Source organism: Oryzias melastigma, linkage group LG2, assembly GCF_002922805.2.
Source record: "Oryzias melastigma strain HK-1 linkage group LG2, ASM292280v2, whole genome shotgun sequence".
Taxonomy (NCBI): Eukaryota; Metazoa; Chordata; class Actinopteri; order Beloniformes; family Adrianichthyidae; genus Oryzias; species Oryzias melastigma.
The window spans coordinates 17,292,687-17,316,613 of record NC_050513.1 but is presented as its reverse complement, the minus strand read 5'-3'; the positions used below and the strand labels follow the sequence as shown (position 1 = coordinate 17,316,613).

Below are 23,927 nucleotides of genomic sequence, written 5' to 3'. Positions count from 1 at the left end.
TGCTTAGGAGCGATTTTGAATCCACAAGTAGTTTTAAGCCTCTGAAATTTAAAGTTGTGCTTGTGGAAGTTGTATTTTGTACGTTTTTGATAGTTTAAGAAATGAGAAGCAACTCATTGCACCAGTTGGTGGTAAATAACTCGTTTCCATCTGAAAGATAAACACCCATCATCCAATAGGAGGATCGTAGTTATTTAATTAGCTAAAACTGAAACCTTTTTTTTTTTTTTTTTTTTGTGCAAAGGCAAAGTTTATTCCAGGCTATTCATAGAGAGTTCATAGAGCAGAGTTGGGAAATAAAAAAGGAAAGAGCAGCAACGAATTGATTCTAAACGGCAGGTAGTTCGGCTTTAACTCGACCTTATGCTGAATCAACAACCAGGAAAAACATTTCCAGTGTTTCCTCTGACACATCCAACACTACTGGTTGATTCAAATCAACATTTTTTAAGACAAGATCTAATATCTGGATGAATAAAAGAACCAGATAGAGCAACCCCCCTCTCTAAATAGGAAATACCCACTGGCTCCAAGAAAACAAAATCCCATAAACTGAGAAACAAACAGCTATTATTCAGTCATTCTATTACTCAGAAAAATTATTCTTTCTTTAATAACCTTTTCTTAACGTCATCTTGATCTGTCTATTTTTTTCATTATATTTTTGCCTTTATTTTTCTTTTATTGCAAGTTAATTAAGTTATAAACTGACCAATCAGAAGCATCAGTAAAAGGATGTTGGGTCCGTTGGCCCCCACATCACACATTTGATCGACAGACTCCCCTGAGACGTTTTCAGTAGAGGGGGTGTGGTCTTTGAATAATCTTATTCCTGATTGGTGATAGTTGTCAGACCAACTTGACCAATCATTGTTGTCTGGTTCCAACAGCAATGGTCTTATTGCAGGAAAATGGTGACTGAATTTAGTTAATTAACTGGAGCTAGAAGTTTGCTGTTTTCTATGGGTGACGTCACACCCGCCCCATCCAGTTCTATTATACAGTCAGTGAATCTAACAGCAAAGATTTTACTCCTGAAGTGGTCTGTGAAACTCCCAAATGTAGAATCTAGCTGATGTTGCTATGGATGGCCTCTGAAAATCTAAATAAGTTATTAGTATGTTGTCTTAAAAAATTTTTTTTGGTGTCTTATAATTAAGTTAGAGAATTTGAGGCTTCTTGCTTTACTGCGTTACTGAACATGACGGACGCCCAATAACTCGATAGCGTTTGGCAGGTCAATCACATGTGGGACATTAAAAGCACCGCGAGGGTCTCAGCTGCTCTATTAGCGGGTATAACTGTCCACTGATTTCCCATCATCCATTTGTTTACGCTCTCTCCCGTTAGCTTACAGCCCCGAGCTAACATTAGCGGTGAAACTAAAAACAATTAACAACATAGGAGCTATCCCGCCGAACAGTTTAGACCTGAACAGCAGCTCCGACGAGGAAAACAACGACGTTCATCGCTCTATTTTTCTGAAAGTGGATGTAGTGAACATACCAACAACGTGGAGCTGAAGCTGCGGGTTCCAGCTGGAATCCATCAGTCCTCTCTGACCACAGAGCTCCTCCTCGTTCTGGACGATGGTTCCTTCAGCAGCAGAAAGTTGTTCTCTGTCAGAATCTTCCTGAAGTTCTGAAGACATGGTTCCTGCAGCTGCAGAAGATCTTCAGCTCCAACAAACACCAAAGTCCTCTGAACAGCAGCAGCTCCGATCATCTGCTAGTCTCACAATCACAGCCACGTTGTCTTTACGTTCAACACGCATTCACTCATTTACGACACTTTAGCTAAAGAGGATTGTTCGGAACCGAACCACGTATCGCTACATCTCTGTAGAAACCTCACGAACGTCCCAACGAAACACCGCCGTCCTCTGAACACAAGCTAACGCTGCTAGCATGCTAGGGCCTCACGTTGTTTACTTCCGGGTCACGTACAGAAGCTTTATTTAAAAAGAAAGAAACAAACTGCTTAACTGGACCTGAACATTGTTAAAAAAATCTTTCGATATTTCTTTAAAACAGTTTTAGGTCACAACATAATTAAAAATAATTATAAAATGAGTTTTGGGTGAACTATATCAAAGCTAGTATGACGTCATCACTCAATAACTAATAACAATCTTCAGATTTGACTACAAAACGCTTTTCAGACTAAATAGACCTAATAAATGTAAAGAAACCTCTTCAGTGAAAAAAGAACCAAAAATTGAATGAAGAAAATGTAAAAGCAAAACAACCAAAGAACTGTCTCTAAAGAGAATAATAACGATTAACTGTAGTCAATGACAAGCCAATGATTAGTAAAGTGGAAGAGACAGCAGAGGCTTTCCTTAGAATTCAAATGATTAGATTATCAATGTATAAGGCATAAATATGAAATGAAACATGATAGACACAAATAAATAGATAAAGATCAAATAATTTTGAATCAACATACTGCAAAAATTTTAATGTATTTTATAGCTCATGATTCTTCTTCAACTCTTTGTTCAATAACAACTTTTTTTCTCAAGAAATAAAAAATTCAATGTTAAGACTAATAATGTTAAGACTGATTTTCTGCTTCAGTAACTGTGATAAAACCTTCATCAGGATGAAGAAGCTGCTTGGATTCTGTCTTGATGTCCATCTGTTCTCAGTCCTTAAATAGCTGCTTCTCTTCTGCTGATGTTTCAGGAGCTGCAGGATAGAACTCTGACAAACTGTTAAAGCAGCAGCTGCTGGAAAGTGCAAGAGTCAGTCAATGAGGAGCAGGAGTCTTCATCAGTCTCAGAGGAATCTGTACGATAACCAGATAATTAATGGACCGTGCTGTTGTTAGTATTTTTTTTCTTCTTCATATTTTAAGTCTTAAACTGCGCTTACACAAACATCTTTCCATGGAGGGATTCTAACTGGATGTTTCGGTGTGGTGGATTGAATTACTAACCACTACGCCATTGAGCAACCTTTACAACCAGAACTCTGATCAGAGTTTCAGGAACAATGCAGGCTCATGTTCTGGAGTGAAGGGTTCAGCTGAAATGTTTTGTTCAGATTCTTCAGGATCGCACCTGTGTGTGAATTTGGAAGTTTTTAATGAAGCTATAGCTCACTATGAAGCTCCTTCAGGCTCACAGCAACAATGACAAAAACTGAAGCTGCTGTGGTGCCCTCTAGTGGAAACCACGGAATTTGCAGCACAGATTTCTTTATTTCTGTGATCCAGAGAGAAACAGCGAGGCAAATATGGAGCAAACACAGCAAAGGCAGGAAAAACTGGTGAAGTAAACAGGAAGGAGCCGGTGAAGAGAGAACATGGACTGTGGAAGAAGAAAGCTGGAATATGAGAAATACACAAGCAACTGAAGACGAGCTGTAGAAATTCTTTGAACCCATTAACTACTCAACCAAGAAAAAAATATAAGAAATCACTGATTTTCCACACTTTCCCAGATGTGGATCTGACACATGGAAAGACTGGAAAATGACTTCCAGTTATTGAAGTAATTAAAATATCTAATGGTCGCGATCTCCCATCCAAAATCTAACTAACAGCATCATACATGATGTCTTCAGGAAATCAAGACATCAGAAATTTCAAGCTGTATTTTTATATTGAAATGACGATTCTCTATCATTAAACAATTGTTTAAAACATTTTGATGTTTATTTTTACTTTCTTCTATCTTTCACAAACAAATAACTTCTTCATCTAGATTAGAACTTTCAACCTCATAGCATATAAGCAGCTGTAAAGTTCTATATTAATAAAGTTCATTCATTCCTCCATTATTGTTCTATAAATAAACGAAGCTTCATTCTGTAGAAAGCAGCACGTGGCCTGCAGCCTTTCTCCGTGCGCGTGAGAGGAGAAAGCTTTCCATTGGATGTTCGGTGTGCGTTGATGGACCAAGTAAGTTTTTGTTCCAGTGTGTTTTTCTTTGAGCCATTTTGTTCTGTTTAGTTACTAAAGTGCAGCTAAATAACCACTAAGTTGACAATAGGAGGAGCACGGAGCGCACGCGAGCGTGCACGTGGGCACGTTATCATGACCTATTACCTGTTTCAGGTGTGTCCAGCTAATAAGAACATGCCAGAGCACGGTATGTTGGAAAACATGCAGAAAAGTGGCACTCGAGGACCAGGGTTGGCTATCCCTGGTGTATTAGTTCTGTCAGTCATCAGAGTGAATATACTGGATAAATAAAAATATCTTCATGCTGGAGATGGGAACATGTGTTAATTTTGTTCATACTGTAAAAGCTGCTTTTTTTGCTGATTATATCTAAACATCACTGAACACTCAAACATTTTATTTTATAATTGGAAATAAATTCAGGTGTAACAAGTATAAGAAATCTGCAATAAACATTAATTAAGCTTTAGAAATAGCAGCTTAGTTAAAAGAACTACTGTTGTCTTATTAATAACAATAATAAAACTACTTGAAATATATGTTTTTGACCTTTTCCTTTTGAATGGCCTTCCAATCTGCAGTTCTAATTTGCCCCCCCTCCCGCCACCCCATAGAAAATGTTCTAGTTCCGCCACTGTGCATGCATAAGTTAAAGTCAGTCCTGATGCTGTTCTGTTGAGATATTGATTTAATCTTGTTTAATCGTTGGTAATTGAACTAGTAAATCTGTTGTATTTACAGTTTGAATAGTGAGCATCATCTTTAGTAGTTAATAAATGACAGAATCAGAGACCTTCAGTAGTTTCTCTGATGGTTTCCTGCTCTGGGCTTTATTTTGAAGTCTGTGTTTTTCTTCTATGTAATTATCTTTGTCTTGGAGCCTTGGGAGCATCTTTCAGCAGGTGGAGTTGCAGCTTTGGGCATGTTTTCAAACTCTTTATCTTCTGCTGTTCATGGAGTCGTGTCTCTCTGTTCTTAGAAAGGAGAAATGTCCAGAGAACTTTTCCCATTTCCACTCCCTCCTTTCAGCTGCTGCCCACTGTTCCCCTCTGAATCAGGAGGGAGGAGCTCTCATCTGTTCTGCCCCCCTTCTAGAAAGACATCAGCACCAACTGAACATTCCAAAGCTCTTTTCAACCCATTTCTACTGAGAATGCAGCAAACACATGAATATTAGAACAGCTTTAACAGGATGAGGGGAAGGCTAAAGATTAAAGTCTGTTTGTGAGTCAAAGATAGAATGAAGACAAAATCAATCTCAAACACAGTGTTGATTCAAAAGAGCATTTATTAGATCCAAACAGACATAGATCTATCTAAAACAGAAATATTCTGTCTATTCAATGATTCACTTAACCAGTGATCTGTCCTGTCATTAATTCAGATCTAATAATAAAAACATAAAAAAAAAAAATAAAAAAAAAATATCAAAACAGATTTTAAATAAACGGTATGGTTTATGATGAATTATGCTATTATGGAAGATAAACCTTCAAACAGCAGAAAAACAATACAATTAAACAGTAGAAAAAGTCCACTTCCTCCTCTTTCTGCTCAGCTTTTCTCCAAACAACACTGAATCACGGGAGAATTTCACCACCATGATGCTGTAAAGTCTATCTATGTCTTCAAAGTGCTAAATAAAACGTTTTGAAAATGACCATAAAACAAAGAGAAATTTAACCAGACTTTAAAAATTTAAACTAAATATTATAATAAAAAAAACTGACTAAAGATCTCCTGGGCAACAAGAAAATATTAAAATCAACATTAAACTCAAAACGATAACAAGCAGAATATAATTCCAGAATAACGCACTAAGACATCTTTATGAATATGTAAACAGCACAGACAATAGCTGGCAGTAAGGATGACATCATTAACTATGGCAGGAGCGTGTGGACAAAGTTAAGAGAAGCTCCCAATACGAGAGAGAAGAGAAGCAGAAGACTTCCCAACACTCCAAGTTAGAATGAGAAGATGAAGTGCAGTTCTCCATCAGTCCACCGGGGGAGCTGCAGCTCAATAACTGTTCACTTGATGCTGAGAGAGACAGTGGAGCTGATCTCAGATCAGTTCATGCTGAAGCTCTGACACTCATCTCCACTTCCTCTGATTCCTCCATCACTCTGCTCTCCACCTTTGCAGACTAGCTGATGCTCCTCTCTGCAGTGACAGTCCTGGCTAGTATGGCTTCCTGTGCAAAACACTGAATGTTGCCCCATTCTGTTCCAGCACATTAGTTTGTGCTTTCTTTTTGAAGGCTGGACAGCTCCCATTAAAAAATACCACATTCTTCCAGATATTTTTTCCTCTATTGAGCTGAACATAGTTCTGACCCTGATTAGGATTTAATTTCAGAAATTGCCGTTGACTTTGTGAACGGATATCAACGGAAACAAACAGAAGCATTCTCATGTTAGGTGTGCTTGAGTACGCCTACCACACATACATAAATAAAAAATGAAAACAGATTGTGCACATAGCATCTGAATGGCAGAGCAGCATAGACAAAATCAATCAATAATCTAATTAAAAAGACAAGCCTAATCAGGGGCAGACATTTATTAGCCATGTGGCAAATGTAAAGATTTACTAGTCAAACGGCAAATATAGTCACATTTAGTGCCTAGCAAGTGTTGATTTTGGACACCGCCCGCACATCTTTATGTTTGAAATTTTTTTTACTCCTCTTTTCTCCTTTTCTTTATAAACTGGACACCTGACACAAAATACGCCCCAAAAGTTAACCAGGGATGCATTTTCTGTAATTAGCAGTAATTAATCATCCATCTGCTTCACGTTTTCGTTAAAAGTTCAACTTTAAGGCATTTTTGTAAATGATATTATGCTCACCGTTTTGGCACAGACAGTGCAAAACATAAATTCACAGACTCCTATTGTACTTTATTGGCAATCATCAAAGAACAATTTGAACGAAAAGAAGACGCTAACTTCCTTTTGTTCCTTAAACACTAAATTAGATATAAAAAAGAGGGGGGGGGGGTAATCAAGGACCCTTTGACTGAAATACAAAGGGTCCTGGAATAACGTATTGTCTTGATCCTAACTGGAATTTTTCCTACATTTATACTTTTCATGACCAAATCTTAATATGAATCTGACTGGTTTAATTTTTTTAAATCCTTCCTACCAAAAAAACATTTACACATCCATAAAACTAATGATATGTTTTTTCTATATTATATTACAAATAACAGCTGTTTTTCTGCCTCACTTTCTAAACGCTAATATAAACAGTTAACAAACGTGAAATATGTTCAGCTACCTATTAGATGGAAAGTTGGGACTTGTTCTAAAAATGTCAAGAATGTAAAAAATGGACCAAACCACACCAATTATTAGCATATACTGAAGAATCTACAGTGACATGCTGTGGTGTCATGGCACTTTTTAAGTAAACAATGACAATGTGACATTAGCACTACATAGAGAGACACTGACAGATGCGTGTTGATCTGAATTCAAATAAAATCTTCTTGCAAGACGACAGCTTGACCCTGGTTGTAGGAGCCTTAAATAGCAAAAGTGAGATGTTTGCATTCAACTTGTTTAGTTTTATTTACCGCAAGTAGGGGGAGCCTGGGAGGCGCTCTGGGTGCGCAGGTGTATGCACGCAGCAGACTGATGAGGAGTGGAGTCCAACAGTTTTTGACCTCGCTAAGTTCTTCTTTTTAATTTTCATATTTTCTTTGTAATTCAGTTTTTGCTTCTCCTTGGATGTTTGTTCTTTTTTATAACCTGAAGAGGAATCAAAGTTTTCATTTTTCTTTGCTTCTGGATTGTGGATTTTTCGTGGATTTTTGGATTAACAAGGAGAACTACGGAGCGTCAAACTGAGGACTTAAAATCGGAACCACACATTTGTGCTATATTTGTGAACACAACACAATCATCCCACTTAACATGGGATTGGGCAGAGCCCAGGATTGCCACATTTCAAAGGCTATGATGAAACTGAACTGGAAATAAGCAAATGGACACCTTTAGTTTATTGTTAGACCCTGTACACTTCCTCTGTTTTATTGGTCCACCAGGGAGAACATCAGACTCAGCAGAACTATCTCCTGCAAAGAGAAAGCAGAAAAACAGAGATGAAGTTTTGTCTCCTGATGGTGGTGTGTCAGCCAGTGATGTGGCACAGCAGCAGAAAGAGCAGCAGGAGCTTCAGTTCTGTTCAGAGCAGCAGCTTCCTGTCATCTTCACCTGTTGGAGCTTCTGTTGCTCTGATTGGTTGAATGTTGTCACTGAAGCTCTGAGGAAGCTACAGCTTCACAGGAAACTCTGCATCTTGGCTCTCAGACTAACTTTAGAAGCTGGGCTGACTCCAACCCTCTACTGACCTCAGTGTCTGCAGTTTGAAGTTTGGACTCTCCACCAGATCCTGGAGCTGCTGAACATCTGAAGACTGAAGGTTGTTCCCTCTCAGGTCCAGTTCTGTCAGGTGGGACGGGTTCAAATTCAGAGCTGCGACCAGAGCATCACCGCTCATCTTTGACAAACTGCAGTTCATCAACCTGAATCCAGAACAAAGAGATAAGCTTGAAGACAAAGCTAATGTCTTTTACCCTTTAGTTGTTCTGAACAGAACAAGACAAAACCCAAAAAAGTTAGGCAATTGTCTGGTTTCCCAGAAGGAGTACCATAGTAGCTTGTGAAGATGGAGTAAAAGAACAGATGCATTTTCCCTCCTGTCTGTCCCCTCCCCCAAATGTTCTAAAGATAAATGTGCTTTAATTGGTGATTAATAGGGATATAACAATTTATCAACTTAATAGATGAATCGGTTCAAGTAAGCCAATTGTTAATCCAATTGAGCTATATCATTACAAAAGCTTTTCAAAATGAAATCAGTTATTTTGGTATGGAAAAATACCATCTTTATGGACCTTTATATCTTTGTTTTATTATAGTGTAAAAATGACAAAGTGTCATCACAGTGGACAAAACACACAAGATGGCATAAAAAAATGATTGACCCATCATTGCAGACCAATATGTGCAAACACTTTGAACTTTGTAAAAATGTTACCAACAAACATGGTACAATCCATCAATTTTCTTGGCCGCTTTTTCTTTTTTGGGGTCACGGGGGTGCCGGAGATTCACCGGGATAGTGATGGGCGAAGGAAGCGTTCACCATAGACAGGTTGCCAATCTGTCGCATCGCCAATTAGCCTATGAGGCATGTTATGGACATGATATAATGTCCTAATATTGTTCCATTTATATTATTTAGATGTGGAAAAATAACAGTAGGTTAAACTTTGTTTAGCTAAAATGTGAATGGATTTGACTTTAATTCGTTTTTAGTTGTTTATTTGTATACATACTTAATTTACACTTGATTATCTAACAAGTAATACAAGGAATCTGGGAAACTTTACCAGCACTGTTCAGTGCCAGATATTTATTTTTGTCACATTGGTTGAATTTTTTGGCAATAGATGCCCCTTGGTTATTTTAGGTCAATAAATTGGATCACATCGGATTGTTCAAAATTAGTCAATATCGACTATGAATCATACCAGCAGCCATAAATCATTTGAATTGTTGTTACAGTAAAATAAATCATTGCACTCAGAGTCATGAAACACTGAAGATATTCCACAGCAACAGAAACTGACCTCAGAGTCTGCAGTCTGCAGTTTGGATTCTCCAGAAAACTACAGAGATGAAGAACTCCTGGATCACGAAGGTCCATGTTGATGGACAGATTCAGTTCTGTCAGGTGGGAAGGGTTGGACTTTAGAACTGAGACCAGAGCAGCACAGTCAACCTCTGACAAACTGCAGCTCATCAACCTGAATCCAGAACAAATAGATTAGTCTAATAAGACAAAGACAAAGTAGAAGATCAGAAAAGTCCCACAGAAGCAGGTAAGAAAATTCAGGATCATTCAGGACACCATGCAGATGCAGAACTCTGCCTGAAGATTCAGGAGGGACTTTTCCTTAAATCTATAATCAAGACGATGAAGCAGAGGTAACATCTGTAGATCTTTGTGGAAAAAGAAAAGATAATTCCTGAAGGAACCTGACATAAGAAATGAAAGAGAATATGGAAAGAAACATTGAAATGTGAGTTCTTTTGTCACAGTGAATGTACTAAAGCTCAGAAGAAGGAAACAGCTATCAGCATGCAGCAGGAGAACATCAGCCTAATGTCTTTGGTTTAGTGTCAAAACAACTTTATGATCATATTGATCTGAACACAACTGAAACATGGAGTCTGACCTCAGAGCCTGTAGTCTGCAGTCTGGATTCTCCAGAAAACCACGCAGATGAAGAAATCCTGAATCATGAAGGTTGTTGTTCCAACTCAGGTCCAGATCTGTCAGATGTGACGGGTTGGACTTCAGAGCTGAACCCAGAGCAGCACAACTGGTTTTTGACAGATTCCAGCATCTCAATCTGAATTCAAGATAAAAGTTAAGTTTAAAATCAAAAGTCATTATTTTGTATTATGGTTCTTCTAAATAGTTCTTCGAAATTAATCAGATCTTCATATGAATGAAGTGGGTTTGAAAAAGAAAAAGTGAATATAGTTGAAATAATCAAAAACAAGTTATTTAAGATTACATCAAAAAGGAGCTAAAGTAGGCCTCTGATATAGTCCCACCTCCACCTTGAACTCCTCTCTCACACCTGCTGTACAACTCACCACTGACTTACAGCACTTATACATTTCCTGAACAATTCCAATATTCCTATCTACTGCTCCAGATTTCCTTTAATTGAGCACAGCCCCTCTCTCTGTATCCTTCCATAGACATTCTATAGATCTACAAAAATACAATGAAGTCGTGTCTGTTCTACTCCAAAAACATCCTCAAAGCAAATGTTGCCTCTTAGATTTTCTTTTTCTACATGAAACCAAACTGTTGCTTACAAAAGCGCACCACTTAGATAGACTTATTTCAAACAGAGTCATTAAAAATAAATATTGAAATATTCAAAAAACGGACCAAATAAAGGTGTTCAGTTATTGAATTCTAAACAGCATTTTTGTTATAATCATATCGACTGACAAAAATGAGTATGTCAACATAATAGAGTTAACTTTGACTTGCTGTTTTCATAAATAGCTTTCTTCTTGTCTCAGCTTGACAGGGGTTGGGTAGAAGTAACCTTATCTAATCCCACCCCTGTCCAGTTATCAATTCATCCTTGCAAAATTGCTACTCACTGTTCATAATCTGATTCTGACCTAAATATGGATTTCACTACTACATTGTGTAACTCATTAGTTTAACTCATCACTGTATGGATTTGTGTGTCCATGGGTGAATGTGTATGTGACTGTAAAGTGCTTTGGGCCTTCGATGAAGGTAGTAAAGCGCTATATAAGAATATATAAGAAATTTACCATTTAACTACTCTATGGTTTCCATAATTTATTCAAAAGGCTGAGAGCTTCTTGTGTTGGGCAGATTTTACTGTCACAACAGGGATTTATTAAGTATAAACCCCTGTTGTATTTAATGCTAAACTTTATTTATATTGATTAAGTTTTATTTTATTTATTTATTTATTGTTCTATCACTTCAAAGGAACATTGATCCTCAACTATAGAAACCACCGTCATGCCAATGATAAATTGAAAATGGTTGCTTAGGATGAGAAAATGAAATGGAATTTCGGTACTCAGAAATATATTAGGTCTTTTCTCATAGGTATGTTTTAGACTTTTTACTTTTCCTGCAAACCCCCTTCCCCCTTCCTTCAGTCTCACAATTTCTAAGCTGTTTTGATAAGCATTTCTGAAATTAAATTTAGAGTAATAGTTTAATTTGTAACTCAGTCACAAGTGCAGTTTAACGTCTTTCAGGCTCAATCAGGGTTCAAACATCCAGATCTGTTGGCTGGTCTTGCAGAACTGCTTAAAAATTAATCTTCATAAAGAAGATGTTAGACATTAGATCTAAGTTCTTCTCTTGATATGCTCTTCTTGTCCTTCAAAGGGTTCAGCCTATTTACTGACCTCAGAGATTGCAGTCTGCAGTCTGGACTCCCCAGAAAACCACACAGATGAAGAGCTCCTGAATTCTGCAGGTTTTTGTTCCCACTCAGTTCCAGGTGTGTCAAATTGGACGGGTTGGACTTAAGTGCTGCGCCCAGAGCTTCACAGTTCTTTTCTGACATACTGCAACCCATCAACCTGAAAGCAGAGTAAAACATATGTTAGAATGGTGTGAAGTGAAGCATCTTTGTGATTGAATTAAAAAAAATAGTATTTTATGGTCATTGCAATAAGTAATTTTTTTAGGTAAGAAGAAAAAGTAAAAACATGAGATTGAAAAAAGGAAATATTCACGCTGCTTTGCAACTTGGGGCACATGTTGCACGTGCACAAGGAGAGGGAAAGAGCATGACAGGTTTGTTTGTGTTGTCTGTTTGTATTGTAACAACACTGCTTAAGGAGATTGACCCCCAGGCTCACACATCAAGTCTTACATCAAAAGTGCATCATCATCTTCTCCTTCCCTCTCACTCATGGTGCAGAAAGAAATAAACATTAAAGGATAACATAACTAAGGAACTAAGGGCAAAACAGAGTAAAACCGTGAGACAACAAAACACACAAGATCCTACACTTACACCTCAATCCACCCAGACAGGCAAAGGGAATGGTATCCCGCACATCCTTAAGCTGATCTAACAGCAGGCTAACTGTCTGTGACCATCACTACAGTATATTTTGGATTTTAAAAAAATCAAAGAAATTCATCAGACATCTATACTAACTGAAAGCTGTGATCCGGCTTTTCAGCAGTGAAATGACACATGCTCAGAAAATCTTCCAGTGAAACCTCAGAAAGGTCTTCATCTGATGCATTCTCCTCATCTTTCAGGTAGTTCAGCTCATTAACTGACCTCAGAGTCTGCAGTCTGCAGTCTGGACTCTCCAGAAAACCACATAGATGAAGAAATCCTGAGCCCTGTAGGTTATGGTTGCCACTCAGGTCCAGTTCTGTCAGATTGGATGGTTTCTTCTTCAGAGTTTTACACAGAGCTTCACAGCTGATCTCTGACAAACTGCAACTCACCAACCTGAAAACAGACAGAAAGGTGTGTGTACAATACACAAGGTTAAAGATATTAATTAAAGATATTTCGTTTGGCGATAGTTGTATCGATCTAAAATATTGCCATGACGATATTTATTTAATTATCTATGAGCATCCTTCACTGCTGCTATAGCTTTGCATTTATATCTCCGACCACTAGTTGGCAGCAGAGTGCACTGAGCCTCTTTGAGAAGCTCTCAAGCAGCTCTCCAGTCCACCACAGCCAAACAACAACAACATCCTTTAAAAGTTTAGTCAGCCTCGCGGTTTTGGTTGTTACATATACTACTTTGTTTCTAGTTGGAATGGGTACTAAACCGAAACTCTGTGACGCGTTCTTCCAGTATCATATTAAGGCGTGGATTGCTGTTCTTCGTAGCGCTTCAGATAAGAACGAGTGAACAGTGGAGCTGCAGCGAGTCCATTGACTGTAAAAGAAAGAACTGGACTAAACAACCCCCCCCCCATATAGGAAGTACCACTGGGTTCCAAAAAGGCCAAAGTCCCATTGACTTACATTGGGAAACAAACAGTTATTTCTCAGTCATTTTATATGTCAGAATAATCATTCTTCCTCTGATGCTTTCTGATTAACTTCTTTTTTCTAATTCTATATATTTGTTTAAAGAGTTTGTCTCTTATCACAAGTTATTCGAGTTATAAATTGACCAATCAGATGGCTCAATAAGCGTTTGTGGGTCTGACGTCGAACGTCTGGGGGGTTTGATTGACAGATGACGGGTAGCCAATGGGAGCAGACTTCATCAATGGGTCCATGAAGACCTTTTAACACCTACTTTACAATTCAACAATGTACCAATCATTGTCCTACTGTTGTTTTCCTCAATGGAATGTACCGATGCAGCAGTTTAAAACAACAAGAGGCGCATGCTGTCGACATTTTTAGATGAGGATTTACTCTGTAGAAATAGATTTCACTCTGAGGTTATGTGCTTTGGACTTTTTTGATTGTTTAACGTTCGTTTTTCTCTATTTCACTGTTTTGATCGTAGCTTATAAGTTATAAGTTGCGTATCGTACGGAATGGTACAGCTCCTCCATAAAATCACCAATCAAAGTTTCATCTTCTACACTTTTTTCCAGCCTGCAGCCTAAATTAGACACAGCAGTCTCCTGAGTGGAGGGTGACAGAGCCTTGAAAAACTTGAATGGAGCTTGTTGTATTTTCAAAAGATAAATTATCCAGCTTTTCACTTGTTAGAGTGGTTATTTATTTTAAATACAGCTGAATGGGCTTCTCACGTGCATCTGATCAGTCTGTAACGTGGCAGCGGATGTAAAGTGACAAGCTGCTGTGGCACGCAGAAAGGGCGCGTGCAGCACACTGCAGTGGCGTCACCCCAATGCTCCTTTTAGCTGGACAAAAAGGAATAAATGTAAGTAAATCCAAAATGACAGCTGACAGAATCAAATGTTTGAATGGTTCTCCCTCAAAGGCTTGAACAATGACTTGTACAATTCTCCGGTGATATTAAAGTTGAAGCTGTTTACATTCCGCGGTCTCGGAGTAGAGGCGTGGAAACAGGGGGGAACTCACAATAAACTCACTCCAGATTGGCGGCAGTACTTCCTACAGATTCCATGACTCAGCTATGACTCACAGCGACTCAGACCAATCGCTGGGGTTGCAGTTGTTTGCAATATGGCGGTAGCCGTATCAGGAGGTTATGGTGAAAGCGGCGGCCTACTTTTGCGAGGAGTTGATGTAATGCATTACCAATGGGGGACCTCATGGTTCGAGAAGTCCAGTATTTTTACAGTCAATGAGCAGGTCATACCTGGAGCCCCATTAAAATCCTGTCAGCAAAGTGAGCAGAAGTTCTGCTAAACTTCACAGCAATGATTCTAGTTCAGGGACCTGATGGATCAGAGTGATGTGTACAACACTCTGAAAAATAGCAATGTCGCAGCTATTAGCAGGGAAATATGCATTTGCTTTCGCTTTTGAGAAAACTTGAGCCGCAGTGCTGACTGTCATGTAAAAAATGATCTTAGCCTCATTAATCCTGTCATCACACTAAAATGTTTCTGGAAAGAATTGGCTTGTTTTTCCCTTCATGTTTGAAACACTCTTATGAACTGTTTGAATGCAAGATTTAGCAATCTTGCAATCACACTTTTAGAAACTTATTAAAGCACATTCATTTTATATTTACTTATACTGAAAAATATTTTCTTGTGGAAATCAGACAATATTGACTGATCTCTTTAAAAAACAACGATTTTGTAATTAAGTTGGCCAAAACTTGACTATCTTCACTGATATGTTGGTGGTCAAGTTAGACAAGCACTAGATGGTTATTTACATCTCGGAACTAAATTCGCTCATATTGCAGAATGGGAAATGTGAGAAGAAAAATATGGAAATCATTTGTGATTACAAAGGCATACTGACAAAAATGTCAAACTTGCCATTTGATTAAAATCACTGAACACAAAATCCACTGAGACACCAGTGGCTAATTGCATGTTTAGCAACAGAACTGGACACATTTTATAGAAAAGGCAAAACTTCATGGAGAAAGACGTCAAGGAAAGAATGAAATATTTTCAGTCAGAGAGATTATGCTTTTGTTGTCAACATTCAAAGGCTGCAGTAATAGGATGTGTGATACGTGAAAAAAGATGACATCCTACTTGTCTGCATGAGGAGAGCGACAAAGAAGAGTGAAGATCTTTACAAAACAATCAACATCCTTCTAAAGCAAATTCTTGCACAATGCAAGTGAACAGATAAGAACGTTCACCCAATCCTCTCACCAAATTTGTTTTAGCTCAAATCTCAAATAGAGTTTTCCAGGATGTAATATGCAATGTGGCACATATAATAAATAGTAATAATAATAATAATAAGAGCAACAACATCAAAAATAATAAAGACAGATGTTTTAGAGGGAGCAGTCAGAAGCTTTGTCACAGAAGCTTAAATGGCGGATAGAGAAGAAAGCAAAACAAACAAATTAAAATGAAACAAAAAAGCAACCATTTTTTTTAATCTAAATTTTCAGCACACCAAATATTAATATAATAATAACTGTAGATTATTTGTTGTTTTTTTCATTCAAGTTTTATTGATAAAGCAAATTGGGGTTGGTGGATGTCATTGTAATGCTTTATCATCCTGTAGATTAATAGTCTTAATCATGTTTCAGGGAAACAAGTTAATCATGTTACACCACTAGATGGGGACACTGCACAAACAACTGCAGTTGTTACTGTATGGCTTTCATCTTTGACTCATCCATCCCAAGAAGTACTTGTATACGCTCCTCTACATACTTGTATATGCTCCTCTAGATTCTCAGAGTGACACAACTTTTGTTCTTGAGGAAGTAGCAGATACTTTTAACATAAACAGGGAATCAGTCAAACCCAAACTCTCAACAATGGCATCAAAGGACACAGTAATAAACTGTCAGAGTCAAGAATTTACAATGCTGTGGGTTTTCCAGCACTAAAGAAGTTTCTTTACCCTGGCCTTTGCTTTTGAGCTCATTTCAGCCTAGAGGTCTCACTTCTCAATACATGAAATGACTAAGGAACACCTTCAATAAGAGATTCCAGCTCTTCAAAGCAGCTTCATTCTTTGGCTAAAACTGTTCAGAAGTCTTACTTCCAAAGAAAAATTGTGTCTGGCAATAAAAACATGAAAAATTAAGGACAGTGACCCGGAACTCAAAAGAATGGTGTGTAACACAATGACAGAAAAAGACACCCTTAAAAGATCATTCGCCAACATTTTATAATTGAACAAGACCGGTAAAAGAAATTCCAAGATTGAAGCGATTCATCAAATGATTCAACGCAATAAAGTAAAGAAAAGCAACAAGCACGCATTTGAAAGAAAGAAGAAATGCAGAAAACAGTTATCAGACTGATCCAAAAGGAAGCATTCTTTAAAGGTATAAAAAATTTGAAATCAAAGGAAACAATCACAAAGACCAAGCACCACAGAACCACAAAACCAATGGAGCCAGTCAGAGAGGTTTATTCAGAGTCAGATGAAAAAATAACAAACCTAGATTTGTAAGTTACTGATACCAATCTTGACAAAGGTGGAAATCCACAATCAGAACACTTACTTGAGAGACCAGTACACAAGATTGTAACTTTTGATTGATCAGACTAATACTCATGAGCAGTATGAAAAAATTAAAAATCTGAAGGAAATCCCTAATTGACATTTGTGTTATTTGGCGGGAATGTAACAGTCATTTGTTGTCTTTTCATTGTCAAAAGATTCGTATTATGTTTGTATATGCAGTTTTCCAAATTGATTTGGAGAGATTAAATAAACCCATTGAGAGAAGCATTGCATCTGTGATTTCCTGTTGTGGAGTCCTTTGTTCAACTTTTGATTATTGTTGTTTAAAGTCAATTTATTTCTATAAGTAACACTTGCTTTAACCTGTGTTTCTATATGTCTTTAATATCAGGCACCTTGTGTTTTACACATGTAACGACCCCTGGTTGTGTGTATTTTGTGTTTGTGCATCTGTTTTTTCCAGCTCCTGCAGAAGTCCAGCTCCCTTCCTACAGAGCTGATTGAGGCACCCTCTCAACCAATCCCTGAGCTGAAGCTTTAAAGAAGCTAGGAAGCTCTGCTCCAGTGGTGGCTGAATTCCTGACCCTGGGTTCACACAACTAGCATCAGGTACGATCCTGGGACGGTCCAGCTACAGCTCATATTAGGTTGGCTGCAGCTACAGACTCTGCTGCTGACCTCGCAAAACTCTAAACTCACAGACGTTTACACTAATCCCCCCTTTATTTGCTGCAGATCAGCTGCATCGTCCGGCGAAATTTGAACCATACAAAACGGATTTGCAGTGACTTAGAGGCCTGACCGCAGACGCTGGATGTGAACACCAACAGCAGGATTTCCTCTTTCCACTTTCAAAGTTACGTAAAGACTGCGGCGCTTGCATTGGTTCTGTAACGCTAGTGGTGTGAGCCCGGGGTGAGTGGGAATTAGATTCTCAGCCTGCCCCTGCTGTCTGCCTGGCCAAGCTTGTGAAAAGCCTCTGGTTTTTCCCCCTGGTTTATTTATTCTGGTTTTGTCTATTTGTTAACTTTACGCTTGGAGTTGTGTTTGGTGACTGTTGGGTTTTCTTACTTATTGCTAAAGCCTGAGAATTTAAGCTTTTTTGTAATTTGTTGGTTTTCTTTTGTTTTGCCATATGTTCTGCACCTGTCACCCTATTAAAGATCCCCGCCTTGTTATCTATTTTTCTATGTTATACACACTTCTTCCTCCTTTCTAAGGAGGGAATTAACAAACATGTTGATTAAAGGTAATCTTCAAATAAGTGATGGGGAACTTTGGAAAGTCCTAAAATTCAAACATTTTAGCTTTAGTGTAGAGCTGCAAATGTAGAGTTAAACCAACCAGCAGCTTCAATGTTCTGACCTCAGAGTGTGCAGTCTGCAGTTTGGACTCTCCAGTGCAGAACACAGAACCTTCATGGATGAATCCTGCAAGTTGCTCCTACACAAGTCCAGTTCTGTGAGATGGGATGGGTTTGACTTCAGGGCTGAGGCCACAACTTCACAGTCAGTCTCTGAAAGTTCACATTTTGGTGGAAGTCTGTGGAGACAAAAACAGAAGAAGGCAAGCTTCACTTTATGTTGTGGAGTGATGAGAACTTCTTTTGTTTGTTCTGTGTCTGTTTAGCTAAGGTTCTATTAACTTTGTATTTTTGTTTGTTTGTTGATGCAGAAAATGAGTTACAGCCAGAGTTTTAAGATAAATTAGATCAGTCTATTCTGATCTTTGAGGTCTGCCTTGACAATGATGCTTGTCAAACAGAGGAAAGCAGGGACTGTCCAGGATGTACACAATAACACCCCAGACAAACAATAGTGAGTTCCCAATAACTCACCAAAAACATCAAATCTGCTCAATATTGTTGAAAAAAACTCCACATAATTCCCTAGTATCATTACTGTTTCTCTTATACTGAACCAGCACGTTTGAGTAATGCAAGTTATATGTGGGTCCTTATCCTCTCGCTTTAGGACTTTGACTGTTGAAGTCTGTGAGATTCAAAGATGTGAGAACATGAGCAGGTTGTTGGTCCCTCCTAAAAAAACATCTCTGTAAAAGAGATGGCCATTTACAACAGCACAGTTCTTAGACCATGCAGGGATTGGCCACCACTTCTTTGAACTCAGTGAGATTTGGTATCATGACTCCTGTAGGTCGAAAATGTCTAAACCAGACATGTGCTCATTGTGTTTGCTGATGCGTTTTGGTTGTTGGATGTTGTCAAGGGGATGTTGGTGCCTGTTCCATATCCTGACAGAGGTTTGCATGTAATGTGTGCGTGTGTGTGTCCACCTGTATGTGGATGTGCATGCATGTATAGAAAGTTATGTTGAATTTGTTAGCTAGCTAGTCTTTTTGTGAGCGTGTATAAGTTGAGGTAGGTAGGAAGCGAGGTAGCACCAAAACAAGCTAGCTAGCTTGTCTTTCTTTGGTCCATGTGTGTGTGGGGGGAGGGGGGATACGTTTGTATGCGTGCTTATGTTGCTGTTTGTGTGTGTATATCTGCATGTGTGTGTGTGGCTAAAGGTAAATGTTGTATCCATACATAGCACTTCATTGCCTTCTGTCTTCTTAGAAGGCCCAAAGTGCTTTACAAAAACAGTCCCATTCACACAGGGTGTGTGTGTGTGTGTGTGTGTAAAAATAAGCAAAAATTTAGCAGCAGAAAATAAGATAGAACAGTTAACCTATGTGTATTAGCATGTAGATATAATGCCTAATACCACTGGAAACTATCTTTGCCAGTGACATGTTTGTGATTTCTATGATCTCAGTAAACAACGTTGATTAGTTGCAAATGCAAATATCAATACTAGACATATTAAGCATGATGTGTACCATGAGCTTTCTCATTGTCATCCTCTTCTCTTGGAGAAAATAAAAAGTGAACAGCTCGGGTCGTGAGACATTGTACCATACACATGTGACTTTGCACATATTTTATTGAGACCCTTTTTTATTTTTATATATGCTGAAAATGCATAGATGGATCATTCAGTTACATATTAATACCACTTTTTATGTTCATAATTGTTAGAGATGGGATTAAATGGGTTAAAGCAACTGAATAACGTGAGTATATTTACAGGCATGTAATGTTTGGGAAAAAAAACAAGTGAAGCTCTGTTTCAGATGAAAGGGAAGACTAAAACATGAATGTTGAAGATCTGAACACTGATTTATCTTCGCATACATGACTGGACTCACCTGAACTTTCTGCAATTCCTCACAGCTGGGATCAGTCTCCGTGTACCCTCATCGGATGTGTGGTACTGGTTCAGGTCCAGCTCATCCAGAATCTCTTCTGACATCTGCAGAGTGTAGGCCAGAGCTGAACAGTGGATCTCTGAGATTTTCTTATCTGATTTGTTTTCTGACTTCAGGAACTCTTGGATCTCCTGATTAATTGAGAGGTCCTTCATCTCCATCAAGCAGTGATAGATGTTGATGCTTCTGTCAGGAGAGACTTTACATTTGTCCTCAACAAAAATCTCATAATCATTGCTGTTGTTCTTCTTTAGGTTGTTGACAATTTTATCCATGGATTCAAGACTGCTCTTTGCCTCATTAAGCAGACTTCCTAAAAATCTCTGGCTGGACTCCACAGAGAGACCATGAAGGAAGCGAACAAGCAGGTCCAAATGTCCAGTTTTACTCTGCAGAGATTTCTCCATGACACTGTTCAAAAACTCATCCAGGGATGAGATGTTCGTGTAGTTTTCCTGAACTTGATATTGATTATCCAAAGAGTCTTCTAATAGAAAGTCCTTCAGGAAAAAGAAGTTCTCCAAAGATGGGTTCTTGTTGTAGTTCTTCAGAAAGTCCTCAACAACCTTAACCTTCCTGTAGGAGTAACAGTGGAACATGTAGACTGCAGCCAGAAACTCCTGAACACTCAGATGAACAAAGCTGTAGACCGGTTTCTGGAAGATCTCACACTCTCTTCTGAAGATCTCAGTACAAACTCCAGAGTACACTGAGGCCTCTGTGACATCCAGACCACACTGCTGCAGGTCTTCTTGGTAGAACATGATGTTTCCTTTCTCCAGATGTTCAAATGCCAGCCTCCCCAGCTTCAGAAGAACTTCTCTGTCAGTCTCTGTCAGCTCTTGTGGACTTGTCTGATGTTCCTGCTGGTACTTGTTCTTCTTCCTCTTTGTCTGGACCATCAGGAAGTGTGAATACATGTCAGTCAGAGTGGTGGGCAGCTCTCCTCTCTGCTCTGTGGTCAGCATGTTCTCCAGAACCACAGCAGTGATACAGCAGAAAACTGGAACTTCACACATGATGTAGAGGGACATGGAGCTCTTGATGTGGGAGATGATTCTGCTGGACAGCTCTTCATCTGGGAATCTCCTCCTGAAGTACTCCTCCTTCTGAGCATCATTGAAGCCTCGTACTTCTGTCAGTCTGTCCACACATGAAGGAGGGATCTGATTGGCTGCTGCAGGTCTGGAAGTGATCCAGACCAGAGCTGAGGGAAGTAGACGTCCCTGGATGAGGTTAGTGAGCAGCACGTTGACTGAGGACTTCTGGGTGACATCAGACACCACCGGACTCTTGTTGAAGTCCAGAGAAAGTCTGCTTTCATCCAGACCATCAAAGATGAACAGAAGTTTACAGATAGACAGCTGCTCTGCTGTGATCTTCTGGAGTGTTGGATGGAACAGCTGGATCAGAGTGAGAAGACTGTGCTGCTCATCTCTGATCAAGTTCATCTCCCTGAAGGAAAGAGGAACCACAGCACTGATGTCTTGGTTCTCCAAGCCCTCGGCCCAGTCCAGAGTGAACTTCTGCACTGAGAAGCTTTTTCCAGCTCCAGCAACTCCGCTGGTCAGAACCACTCTGATGGATCTGTGTTGGTCAGGGAAGACTTTGAAGATGTCTGGGTTCTTGATTGCAGTGTCATGAAGTTTGTTGGTCTTGGTGGTTGTCTCCAGCTGCATCACCTCATGTTGGGTGTTAGCCTCTTGTCTCAGCTCCTCTGTGATGTAGAGCTCAGTGTAGACCTCATTGAGGAGCGTTTCTCTTCCTGTTTCTTCAGTTCCTTCAGAAACATGTTCATTTCTGCTCCTCAGATTAATCTGATGTTCTTCAAACATCTCTTGCAGACCAACATCTGCTGAAAGAGCAGAGAAGAGACCTCGTCTCACATATGTTCAAAACAAAACCAGCATAAGTCTTCAGAAAATATTACATCAACTGACTAATGTTAAGGGATCTGACTCTTCTACTTTGACTCACCAGTCCTGGGTCTCTCTGGAGACTGTTTTTGGCTCATCTTTTTCTCTTTGTTGTAACTATAAAGTTTGAAAGCAAAAGTAAAAGCAGTTTTTATGGTGTCACAGAATAACTGAACCAGAAAACATAGCTTCTGCAGAGGGAGATCAAAGGTCTGGTGTTTACCTGTTCTTCTGAGACACTAACTTTTTTTATTTTACTGTCCAAAAAATACTTTTGTAGCAACAAGACACAGAGATCTCACAATGAGACAGAGGGAAACTGTTAAAGTAAATATGTGCCAATACACACTAGCTTGAATCAAACATACAATCATTCAAATCACACACATGTAAAACTGAATGTGAAGTTGCTCTGGCAGAGCTCTGGTAGCGATCTCTTCTGTCCATGCGCCCGGCAGATCTACCGAGGTCTACTCTCCAGGGTGCTGGTCCGAGGGTCTGCTCTGCTTGCCCACTGGCAGTTAGCTGCCCAGCAGCCCAGAGAGCCATGGTAGCGCACGAGAACCCTCTAGCTTCATGGGCTTGTGATGTTTTTCTTATTTTCATCAAGACAATAATAAAAAAAAATACCCAGTTTTATTTGTATTTCCTCCCTCTTGGATTAAAGCTCAAACTGGGCAACAGACAGAGATTTAAGAAGTTTAAAGTCACATTTAAAATGCCCCCCTGGTGTAGCTATTGCTGCAGGAGTGAAGTATACAGAACCAAGAGAGACTCTGAGAGATCTGGGGAAAACAAAGTGGTTCACCTCATATCTCACTGGTAGATAATTTTCCTGTATTCTCTAAGTTTAAGTCCTCCTTCGCATCCCTCTCTTCTGGTGTGCCACAAAGCTCTGTTTTGGGACTTTTACTGTTCATATTGAGATGCTTGAAAGCAGAAAAAGCGCTAAATAAATAAAGTTGAATCTGAATTTGAATATTATATCTGTTGCCTTTGCAGCATATTTTTAGCTCTATTAATTAAAATTCTTACCATTTTTATGCTGATGATATTCAGCTTCATGTATCTTTTAAACCTCAGGATGTTTTTAAAATACAGATTTTACACAGGTGTCTGGATTTGGTCAAGAGTTGGATGAACAACATCTTCCTCCAACTAAATGAAGCTAAAACTGAGGTCCTCATCATTGCTTCTGACAAATACCTCCCCCAGATAGCCCAATGGCTCGGTCCACTTGCCTCTTTTGTCAGCCCTTTTGTTAGAAACCTTGGGGTAATTCTAGACACAGTTTTATCTCTTGACTCTCATGTCGTTCTTGTTTTAATCATTTAAAAAACATTGCTAAACTGAGTCCAGATGTATCACGCTTTGAGATGGAGATGCTCATTCATGCTTTTATTTCTTCCCGTCTTGATTATTGCAACTCCATCCTCACATGTCTTAGTAAAAAATCTTTAGAATGGCTTCAGGTTGTCCAGAACACTGCTGCAAGGCTTTTAACCAAAACCTGAAGTAGTCCACACCAATGTTTTTTTTTCTTTTTTTGTGTGTTTGTTTTGCACGATATCAATAGTGAAACCACCAACGTAGATGCTGTTCAGAGCCAAAATGTATTTAAAAATAGTTATGAACCGTACACATCCGCAGGAATAAAAATGTTAACTTTATTTAA

The 23,927-nt window shown here is 38.9% G+C and overlaps 2 protein-coding genes across 2 annotated transcripts in view; both read right to left on the bottom strand.

The window, feature by feature from the left end:
* Positions 1 to 1,760, bottom strand: part of LOC112156761 (gastrula zinc finger protein XlCGF57.1) — an 11,615-nt gene extending 9,855 nt beyond the window's left edge. The window contains exon 1 of the mRNA XM_024289098.2: positions 1,507 to 1,760. Coding sequence (XP_024144866.1) covers positions 1,507 to 1,651 — 145 coding nt within the window. The 5' untranslated portion in view covers positions 1,652 to 1,760. The remainder of the gene's footprint in view (positions 1 to 1,506) is intronic.
* Positions 1,761 to 7,899: 6,139 nt separating this feature from the next.
* On the bottom strand, positions 7,900 to 22,184 carry LOC112156748 (NACHT, LRR and PYD domains-containing protein 12-like). The gene is made up of 8 exons (XM_024289076.2): positions 20,277 to 22,184; positions 18,432 to 18,608; positions 12,807 to 12,983; positions 11,914 to 12,090; positions 10,167 to 10,343; positions 9,558 to 9,734; positions 8,274 to 8,447; positions 7,900 to 7,997 (listed from the first exon to the last, which is right to left on the bottom strand). Exons 1-8 carry the CDS (start codon positions 22,169 to 22,171, stop codon positions 7,991 to 7,993), a joined length of 2,961 nt encoding a protein of 986 aa, XP_024144844.1. The 5' UTR covers positions 22,172 to 22,184; the 3' UTR covers positions 7,900 to 7,990.
* Between the last annotated feature and the right edge of the window lie 1,743 nt (positions 22,185 to 23,927).